At 39.4% G+C, this 11,007-nt stretch overlaps 2 protein-coding genes across 3 annotated transcripts; both read right to left on the reverse strand.

Annotated features, from left to right (window-relative positions):
• Positions 1-56: 56 nt before the first annotated feature.
• LOC115397029 (natural killer cells antigen CD94) lies at positions 57-6,010 on the reverse strand. Of its 2 annotated transcripts, XM_030103191.1 has the most exons (7): positions 5,860-6,010; positions 5,593-5,688; positions 4,055-4,159; positions 2,461-2,589; positions 1,414-1,562; positions 1,192-1,289; positions 57-525 (listed from the first exon to the last, which is right to left on the reverse strand). In XM_030103191.1, the coding sequence occupies exons 1-7, from the start codon at positions 5,936-5,938 to the stop codon at positions 399-401; spliced, it is 783 nt and encodes a 260-aa protein (XP_029959051.1). In that variant the 5' UTR covers positions 5,939-6,010; the 3' UTR covers positions 57-398. The 2 variants fall into 2 exon arrangements, with proteins under 2 accessions (XP_029959051.1, XP_029959050.1); XM_030103190.1 differs by lacking the exons at positions 5,593-5,688; positions 5,860-6,010 and adding an exon at positions 4,341-4,545.
• A 380-nt stretch (positions 6,011-6,390) lies between these two features.
• LOC115397050 (gamma-aminobutyric acid receptor-associated protein-like 1) lies at positions 6,391-10,896 on the reverse strand. Its single transcript, XM_030103214.1, has 5 exons — positions 10,716-10,896; positions 9,173-9,262; positions 8,833-8,911; positions 8,270-8,388; positions 6,391-6,853 (listed from the first exon to the last, which is right to left on the reverse strand). The coding sequence occupies exons 2-5, from the start codon at positions 9,260-9,262 to the stop codon at positions 6,788-6,790; spliced, it is 354 nt and encodes a 117-aa protein (XP_029959074.1). The 5' UTR covers positions 10,716-10,896; the 3' UTR covers positions 6,391-6,787.
• Positions 10,897-11,007: the final 111 nt, after the last annotated feature.

The following is an 11,007-nucleotide window of genomic DNA, read 5'->3' on the forward strand; positions in this document are numbered from 1 at the left end:
TGTTATTTTTCTAGCAGTATATAAACATATGTAGCATGTAAATGAGGTGAAATGTAGACGTTTAACATAGTCGGTTTATTACTTTTATATGAGAATAAAATACTATGAAAACAAACAATACTGGCCTACATTTGTGAAGCTGCCAGGCAACAAGAAACACGAGCACACAGTGCATAAATGTGACACGACCTGATAACAGGGAAGTATCAAAATACAGTAAAAGTCTTCAGAAAAAAGTCAGTACACCCCGAATGCACAGCTCTGCCAGTGTTAAGACTGCTATATGAAAACTCGCAAGATTTTACTGCTTGAAATGTGAAGTGGACACAGAAATGATTTGACTTGTTATGGAGGAAATTTGTGGACAGAGCATTTGTTCATTATTCTGTCAAAAAACCTTAGAAATTCTGCTGACAGATAAAGTATGTGGAAGCCTGGCAGGAAGCTTTGATCCAGTTCTTGTCAGGTGGGTTTCTCCCCATGAGGGCGACGCAGTCCCCGGTCAGCGGAGCCTCGGCCCAGTGACTGCAAGCAGACAGGAAGCAATAGCGACCGTTACACTGTAAACATGACAGTTTAAAAATGTTATTGACTTTTTAACTCTTCAATCGTTCATAAAAACTATATTATTGTGTCAAAGCAGCAAAAGGAAAAGAAACACTAAAACTAATGAAAATTCAACTTTTGACCCTTGTTTCAGTGCTTATGCAACTATTTGCATGAGATGATGAACGTGGAAGTGTTTAGGTAACTAAGTGGGCACATCCCTATTTCTAACCACAGCATCTGTCACTTCCATGCAAAGCCACCTAGCATGTCTGATCAAACCACAAGCTGAGCCACAACCGGTCCATGGGCACGCTCGCCTTGTATAAAGACGTTGAATGACCTTATTAATTACAGGCTGGGAGGATGTACTTTAACTCCAAGCAACAATAAGTACCTTTTGCTGCTGGATGTCTTTTAAGCCTTTTTGTCAATTCTATTTCTTTTCTGTTCTACTATAATCAGTGCATATTTAAAATCTGCTGATTATCTCACTTTGCTATTTAGCATTTTTAGATAAGAATTATATTCTGGTCTGTTTTTCGACTTCTAATTTGCCTTTATGAGGGGCTTTGTTCAATATATTGGAGTCTAGTGCAACAGAAGCACTGGACTTGTCATAAGTATTCATCCTGGTAGAGTCACCTCTCTCGCAGCACCGTCCTGTTGACCCACGTCCAGCCAGAATTCAGTTCTCTCAGCCCGATCCAATACGTCAGGCTCCCTGCTCTGGCCAGGAAATTCTACAACAGAGAGAGTACCATCTACGATAAAATAAATGCACGCACTGCTGACACCATCATTATTATTATTATGAGCACGGTTACACAACCCAGCCAGAAAGCAAATGGTTTTAAAGTTTTCCACCTGAACTTCTGGGCTGTTAACAATAGCCAGAGATCCCCCTCTACTGGTGCAGTTCTGCAGGCTCTCGTCCCAACTCAGCCGGAAGGTGGAGAAGAAGAAACAGGACCGGCCATAACCTTTCCAGCCAGGTGCACAATAGCACTCGCATTCTGGAGACGTAAGAAAAAAACACATTAAAAACACAAAATAAGAGTACAACAAAAACATGGAAAAAGCCTTTCACACGATTAGTGCAATTCAACAAATCAGAAGAGATTCTTTAGGCTTTTTCTTTATACACTTATCCTTAAGAATATTATCACATGATTTACTAAAAGATTTCTCAGAAATATTAAGTTGTAATGTTTTGTGTTTAGTCAGAAAATATTGTCTATTCTTTTTTCCCACAGATTTCATTGCATTTTCCTCATGAAATGGATTTGCGAGCTTCAAAGTCATCTTTCTCTTCAGAGGATGTGATTGGTAAAAATACAAAAAAAAGACACTGTCTTCCTTTAATGTTTGCAGTGCAATATTTTGCAGCTCCACATAAATTTTGTGTTTCTTAAACTGATTATAAACTTTGCAGACCCCTGGTCCTGAGGAAGCAGTGATTGTGAATCTTTGAATCAAAAAAAAAAAACTTCCTTTAATCTGAAAACAAAAGCACGAGTCAACTTCCTCCAAGTCTTGATTGAAAAAAGAAACAAGTCTGGTCATAGTGAAAGCAGAACTGTCCCTGAACCATCACATGCTGGCTGAACTTTTTTCATCTTCTACACCCATTTTATCGAGTCAGAGTTGCGGGTTTCTGGAAGCAGGCCTATTCGAGATAAAGATGTTAGAATCGCCACTTAATCTGACAAGGACGTCTCCGGATTGTGGGAAGAAAACAAGACCGCATCCAGACGCAGAGAAAAGACAAGCGAAACCTTGTGGGTGAGAAGTGATTACCACTTGGACCTGCCCATGAAATTATCCATTATAATTTCACTTCCTTTGTTGTCTTTCCTTTTTTTTTTTAATTTGAAGTGTGTTTTTGGTTTTCCTTCCTGGCACGACACTCACGTTGAAGTTCCCCTCTGTTGAAGTAGGCCTGGCACTGGTCATAGCTGCACACTGGACCAAAAGGAGTCCTCTTCTTGTCAGCCGGTGCAGTTTGTCCTTGTTCTGGGCAGACTGTGGATCCAGTGTGGACTGCAAAACAGAACACAGTGAGAAGAGTTTAGAGGATAATATCAATACCCCAAATCTTCAATGTATTCCTGTAGAGATTCTATTGCAACAAGAAGTTAGGGAGAGTCTGATTGCTGAATTATTTCTTTATTGTAACAAGTCATCTTGGTCATGAAATACTGGAAAATCTGGTCCTTTTCATTTTAATGGTTTATAAAATACTGATCAAACTTCACTGAAGCTCCAACCCTTGTGTGTTCTTGAAGGCAATTTCAAGAATTGCGAAAGAGAAAATTTGACCAAATTCACACATTCCTATTCATGCATTCTATACATATTATGTAACATTAATTTAATCATACTTTTTTGTGCATTTGTGGGATGAGCAGCAGAGGTGAGAATATAACTTGACACAGAAAAATGGGCAAACAGGGGGGAAATAGGGAAAAAAGAGAAAAAAGGAGGAAAGGTAGGAAACGGAAAGGTGAAGAGAGAAGAGGAGGTATTGAAAAATAAATAGAAGGGAAAGAGGAAGGAAGAGAAGAAGAAAAAAGTGCATGTATGTAAATTTGGCTATGTACATATATGTGTGTGTACATGTGTTTTGAATATTTTGTGCGGTTCTATTTCTTTTTCTTTTTAGTTCTTTGTTGGAATATTAAGTACTCTGGTTGTTGAGATTGTTTTGCTTTTTTTTTGCTTTTTTTTGCTTTTGTTTGTTTGTTTGTTTTGCTTTGTTAAAAATGTTGAACAGGAAGAAGGTTAGACATGTATAAGCTATGTAGCTTCAGCCTAAACCTTTTCGGTCAACCTGGTTTTCAGTGGTGTTGCTTTGGTTGGTATACTTTTCAATACGATCGAAATAAACTAATCTCAATCTCAATCTCAATGTCAAACAGCTTTTTTGTAGTTGTTATTGTTGATGCTTGTTGACTCAGCATCATTTCCCACAAATGCGTAAATTTAACATCCTTCAAAAGAGAAATGATAATCTAATTTTCTGATTTTTATTTTTGTTGCCAAGAATCAAATTACAACAAAGAAATAGCCACTAAACACACAATTCTTTACTTTAGTGTTTCATTTATTATTGTAAAAACTTGTGTTTGGTGTGATGCTTAATAAAAGAACGCTGCATGGCAAATGGTCAGGGTTTAATTAACTCCCACAGAGTTGATTTCAACACTTTTTGTGGATTTATATAGGTCCACACTCTTGAGAGTTAAATTACCACTTCTGAAACAGTTAATAGTGCGCCAGAGTTCCAGCATTAACTCTATAAACAGTTAAATTAACAGTGCAGATACTTTTTTCACCATATATCCGGGTTAGTGTCCGCTTGTTCGTGTTCAAGTAACACTTTAATCAACTCAGAAACATTTAACTCCAGTGGTTCCTGGATAAAATGCTGCATAATCTGCTTTCTTGTCACAGCCGCAGTGTTGGAAGGGTTCGGTGTAACAACGTAAGCAAAAATAATACTCACGTTTCACAAAGAGAACAATGACGAGCAGCAGCAGGGCGAGGCAGAGGAGCCCCAGGACCAGGCAGGCTGACCGGTACAGACGGCTGTTCCCCTCGCCCGGTTTCTCTAAAGAGGAGAAGAAACCACCGGCCAGATGTCAACAACAACAACACACAACAATAAAAACACAGAGAGGAGAAGAAACCACCGTCCAGATGTCAACAACAACAACAACAACAACAACACAGAGAGAAGAAGAAACCACCGGCCAGATGTCAGCAACAACAAAAACGCTGCGCCACGCTACCTTTGTCTTCTTCCAGCTCCACCGATAATTTCGACAAGTTCCCACTGCCTTCATCTTTCTTGTCCACAAATAAACTGCGACAGAATTTGATATACATGGTGGAAAAATGTCCGGACAGTTCAAACTGCGCACTGCTCTGCCTTTTCCCCCTGAACGTCTTCTGTCCCAGCGCGAGACAGTCCGTCACCATGGCAACGTGACCTTCACTGACGGCTGGGATATTTAAGGAGCACAGAGCCTGTTTGTTCGCTTCTGTGCAAAACTTTTATCTCTTTGAAGACAGTGTCTCCCAGGAGAAGGACAAAAAAAGGATAAACAGCAGACTGGATTTCTCCCCCGAGGTCATTTCACTCCTGCGCAGAGCATTCATTCACAGGAGGTCCAAAACTTCGAATGCTGAAGTAAAACTAGGAGAAATACAACAATTTTACTGAAAATTAAATTAAACATTACATGTTCTGAGGTCATCGTGGTAAAAAGTGTTTTCTTGACATTTCAGTTTCTTCTGTTTCTAATGAAGACACATCAGGGATGAGGGGTGAGCCTGTATCATATTGCAATGATGAGTAGAAATTTATTTACACCCTTCAATTTGAGAATGGCGTGCTGCAGGAGATAAGGCTCACAAAATCATTGAATTTTTGGCTTAATACTTCTTAAATGCATTCCAGTGAAGTTGATGTGGTAACATTTACTTTTATTTATCCTGTAAGTCCATTCATCTCCTCTCATCCTCTGTTCTCAACTTATCCGCTGTATGTTCCTGTAGTATTTTCAAATGCTGTTGGTTGGATTGTTGCTTTTTATGCACAAAAATGTTTCTTTTTTTAAGTTTTTTCTTTTCGTTTTTTTTTTTTCAGTTTTTCTTTTTAATACCAAAAAACCTTGGTTCTGGCAGGGGAAAAGAGAAAAGGAAACCAGACACTATTTCTTGACAGTGAACACCTTATTATGCAAGCTGTAGTCATGCACAATTTTTCATTGCTGGTATAACTTTTTAAAAAATGCAACTTCTTGTTTTTGTTTTATCAGTTTTTCTTTCATTCTGCGTGTCATTGTGTTGTGAGAGGGCGAAGCTCCTCATGACTCAGAGCAAAGATAATTCCAGTAAATCATATCAACAACTTTCAAGGTTTTCACTGAGGCAGGCAACTTTAACCTAAAAAAAAAGGCATGCTGAAACGTGCTGCGTTTGGGCGTTTGCTGCTGCAAATCACACAAATTCTGCATGAGATTTGGAAGTGAAGGGTACCTGCTTTAGGTTTAAATGAAGTTCTGCCATGAGCCTCTTCATACAAATCCTCCGATGGACTTTTTAGCAGTTCATACTGAGCATTTTCTGCTTCCTCTGCAAACAAAAACACACAAGCGCACATTTTAAAAATCAAAATTATCTAAAAAGTTTACTTCACTCTGAGAATCAAGTTTTTATTCATCATTACACTGTCTCACTACAAAGATTTTTTTTTTTTTTTTAACCATGGGCTTGCAGAATCCTCTCATGAAGCTTCTCGCTCACCTTCAGTTTGAACCTGCAGCATCGGTTCAGCTGCTCCTTCATTCTTCTCCTTCCCCTCAGAGATGTCCTGCATCTCCATGGCTCCTCTTCTGAGTGCCTCTAAGTTTCAATTTCCCTGGGGAGGCTTTTCAGCCTGGGCTGGTCAGTCGTTTATGTAACCTTCTTTTGACAGGCCAACAAAATTCAGCATGCAAATGTGAGAAAAAAAACCATCCAATTGTCCACAAGTTGAAATGTCTAGAAATGTGACTCATCAGAAGGCAGACAGAACACTTCCCCTAAAGATTTCCTGTGTTTCTGTCCAGCCCTAAAACCACATGCAGACACAGCCAACAGGTTTTGTTTAGACAAGATACGACCATCAAACACTATTCAATATAATTGGGGGGAGCTTTAGATCAAAACATCATTTCTATGTTGAGGACTTATACTTGAAGCATTTTTTAAAGATGATAGAAGTTTGGATTTAAAACAAGTGTGATATGATAAGACAAGAGCAGATGGACACACACACAAAAAACATCTAAGTTTTGGCAATGTCTTTATTTTCCACAAAAAAAGTTTACAATAATTTACAAAAAAAAACTATTTGCATTAAATACAGATGACAGAGAGATAATGAGAGCGTTCAACAACATTTCAGAGTCCTTTGCCAATGCATTCTTTTTTACTCTTCCTCTTTTCCTTTCACCCAGCAAGAAATTAACATAACTTGAAGTGCTTAAAATACTGTTGAAAGTCAAACCCAAATAGAAACCCTTTCAGCCTTGTAGAAAAACTTTCCTTCTGCCAAGTACTGGAGTTACTTATCAAAACTAACATAGATAATACAAATGCCACGAAGCCTTGACTGTTCCATTCCTCAGACAGTCTCACTTTGTTGACTCTCATGTGCTCTCCGTCTCTTTTTCCAGTCTTTTGTTCGTTCTCAGGCACCGTAGACGCTCTCGTTACTGTAGGTCATGTAGAGAAACAGGTCCTCCTCGTGGTGCTCCTGGAACACAGCGAGCAAAGGATGATGAACGATTTAACACTGACGGCCTGAGACCTGAAAATCCAGCTGATGAATCAAATGTATCTGAATGTTGCTTTTTATCAACCCTCTTATGATAACACCGATTGGCTAAATCCTGGGAATCGATTTGATTGTTTTGTTCTGACTGAGTGGGCCAAACACCAGTTATCATACTGCGAGGAAGAGATGAAATGCTGGAGACTCTTCAGAAAACTGTACTGAACGAGGGAACATCTGAGAAGTCTGACGGAGTTGGCGTGTTCGCATACCAGTGTAGCTGAGCGCAGCACATGTTCATGCATGTGCTTGTCTCCTGTTACCAAAGCCTGTTTAAAACTGTTCACAACGAATTCCAGGATTTTTTTTTTTTATCTTTATTATCAAAGATTTATCAAAACCATTTTTAAAAATGAATCCTGTAAAGTATCTTATATTGAGATCAAAAGAGACTTTAGATTTGGTGAAGTTTTGTCTGTTATGAGAGGCATTCGTGGAGTTCTGGTTATGAAAAGTATTGATCTCAAAACCTGTGACTGGCTACGGGATATTCAACCCTTAACATCAAATTCATAGTTAATTGTCATTCAGTGAAAGGTCAGTGAAAGTTCAGCACATTAGTTTTCAATGCCAGGAAGTAACACTGCTGAATATCGACTTCTGCATCACACCAACTCTGTGAAGACATTTACAAAATAAAGTGTTGCAGTAAAAAAAAAACCCTTCTTTATATGAAACATCGTATTTATGCAGCTGCAAACTGACAAATGCAGAAGCACTTCGACTATGTTTCCAGTAATGGTGCTTGTTTGGGAATTTACTGGAACTGATGACCAGGACTGACTGACCATGTGACTACAGGAACATACTTGGGACAGTGCTGCAACAGGTGGACTAAAATATTACACATGTTCCTGAAAGTTCAACATTTAAACTGGTATTAAAGGTATATTTCCTCTATTTTCAATTCCTAAATTAGAAATGCTAAATTTAAAATGACTCTCTCCCACTTCTGTTGGGTAAGGCTGGGAAAGGCCAGTGCAATGCAAAGTAATATATCACTTACAAGTGATATATTACAGTCAATGATTGCACAACGCTGGCCAGAGCAAGTGATATATTATTTTCCTAACACTGTAACGTGAGCCTAATAACCTGTTTCATGGATTCAGACGGTCTGTGAACACAACATGTGAATAAGAAGCATGTCAAATTTTAGTCCAAATGCTTCATGCACAGACTAATTTGTATATTTTATATGTTCTATGTTACATTTTCTCCTGCTGAAACAGATTCTAGCTATCCACACAAGTTTCCCAGAGGTCCACGGTAACGGCCTTATGTGTGGGTGGTGAGGCAGATTATTGTGTGAACGCCTGTAGATGCAGAGGCAATTACCTCATATACAGCAGAGAGCGGGGAGCTGGACGGGGGGAGTGAGTTGTGGACGAAGAAGAAGAGCGCCTCCTCTGGTCTCAAAGACACACGCTGACGGATCAGGAAGCACAGCTGACCCACTGAGGCAAGACAGAAAGACACGAACGGAAAGAGGTGGTGAGAAAGGATTATGAACAGGTGTTTTATTTCATATGAGATGAAGAGGAGTGAAACACACAGCTGACAAGAAATGGTTATTTTAATCAGACACCATCAATGATCAGAGGAACTGTTAAGAGGTAAACACTGGATGGTTGAATCAGCACAACAAAAAAACCTGCAAACTGAATTCACAAATATCTGCAATGACGTTTTATATGCATTTGCATTTCGAGAATCAGAAAGAAGATTCCAGTGAAAAATAGATGGATGACTGACACCCTGCTTGAACTCATCTCACTGACTTGCTTGAACTAACCTGAACTCATCTCATGTGAGTCAAAGCTTCGATGTGAAGCCACTTGAGCCAATAATAAAGAGGGGCATTCCTATCCACACTAACGCCATGCGCTTGTTTATCTCACCTGTTAAATCTGAGGGCACAAGATATTTCTTCTTATCCAGTTCGGGGGCTCGTGACCTCGGGGCCCTCTCCACAATAATCTGCAAGACGAAACATCAGTCAATTGAAGCGATACAGACTGAGTTCAGTGTCCAAAATAAACAACTGCTTCAAGATACAATGTCTCTAAGTCATCAAATTGGTATTTTTTTTCATGAAAAAGTAACATAAAATTAACATTAGCATAAACATTGAGAAATAAACTCCTGTACATTCAAATAATTAACTTGTCATTGATTATTACTGTGTCAAATACAGAAAACATGAAATGATCCTGGAATCAAACCAGTTGTCATACTGACCGGTATTTTGTCTGGGTGTTTGGCCCGAACTCTCTCTCCTTCCGCTCTCCTCACCTCCAGTGGAACTGAGCGCTGGTACTGACTGCTCATCTAAGGACAACACAAAGGAAACAAAGTGTCACACAAAAGCTTTATTTACCAGGCTGACAAAGGAGAGGGAGCAGAGGCTGACTTCACCAACAACTACATTCAGTCAACAAGTGATAGTGAGAGTGATGAAGAGTCGTTACTGAGTGGAAGATGACAGAGTCTGCACGTGACTTTGTCTGGAATCACATGACCACAACAACTGCATAACTGTGAGGAACTATGACTTTATTAATAACACTGTCATAACATGGACTATGATTTATTGGACTTAAGGTTCTGAATGAGATAAAAATGACCACTTTCCATACTCTGTATTATTTATATTAAGTCATAAAACATTGAATTCTTAGAGTAAAACTTCATTTGATGCCACAAGAAGAAAAGCAGCAACAATTCTCCACATGATGGGATTTCTAATAAAACTATGGTCTCTACTCACAAGACCAATTTGATCCACGACAAAAGCAATGCAGAATATAAATAACATCTTACAGTATAGTGTATCTATGTTCAACACCACTTCAAACTATATAACTAATGGATTAACGTCACCTCCTGAGACCTCGTTAAACTCAAGGCTCTCTGATGGCTTCAAGCAAAGCTGAAAGCTTATGTAAAGGAAGAATTTAGGGCAAAGCAGTCGTGGGTCAACTTGGATCATACAAAATGATAGTTCACCCGTAAGTGATGATCGCAACTAACTGCTTTTACTACTGATTAACTTAAAGTCCTTATCTAAGATGGAAACATCTACAGTTTCGATTTTGACAGGAAAAGACAGGAAATTGTGCATCTTGAACAAGTGTGAGATACAATGAGTACATGTTAACTACTGTTACAAACAAAACAAAAATACATGAGTTAACACAGAAAATTAAAGAAACCATTTTTTTCCACTTCTGACAAGCAGAATGAGGTCAGTAAAAAAAGGTGTAACCAGCTATGATCACAGTTTTATCAGCTGTGTCATATGAGGCTCCCCCACACGCAGGCAGTTGTTTACAACTGACTGTGGGCCGAGAAAACACAGTTATCAGTGCAAGAAGGGAGAGGCCCAGGGTGCAAGAAGAATCATTCCATGGTCAGACACCACCGAAAGCCAAACAGAACGGACATGTCCGTTTTCATCTGAGTAGCAGCAGATTGTCGTGGTCAAAGTGACAGCAGTTCGTGGACAAGGGTCATCGTCCAGAAAAGCCACGTCATTCCTCTCAACAGCAGCAAGGCAGCAAGGCGTTCGCCTCCGTTTCTGCCTTTCTAATTCTGACGTTCAAAAGCAACCACCAGCAAAACAAGTCATCTACAAGCAGCGTGTCTTTAATTATCTATATAAATTAGAACATTGCGTTTTCTTCAAACCGGTGGACGACGTTAGCTGTTGACCGTGTTGGTGAACAACAACAGTGCTAACAGCTGCAGCTAAAGGCTGAAAAAGGCGCTCACGTTTACATACCTTGAAAAGGCAATAATAAAAAGCTTCACTAAAAGCAGCTCAACTCCAGAAACACGTCAGTGGTTCCTTGATTTGTTCCCCTGTTTTTTTTTCAGGATCAAAATATGAAAATAAAGTACGGGAATGTGGTCGCCTTCAAAGATGTCGACTGCTCTACTTATTCTGCCCAACGAAAACAACAGAAGCGACAGGGCCCGCCCACTGCCACCTGTAACCAATCAGAGAGCGGCAAATTGATTGGCAGCGGAGCGTGTCCTTTAAAATATCAACACGAGCTGCTTTGAGCCACGCT

Source organism: Salarias fasciatus, chromosome 11 (assembly GCF_902148845.1).
Source record: "Salarias fasciatus chromosome 11, fSalaFa1.1, whole genome shotgun sequence".
Lineage (NCBI taxonomy): Eukaryota > Metazoa > Chordata > Actinopteri > Blenniiformes > Blenniidae > Salarias > Salarias fasciatus.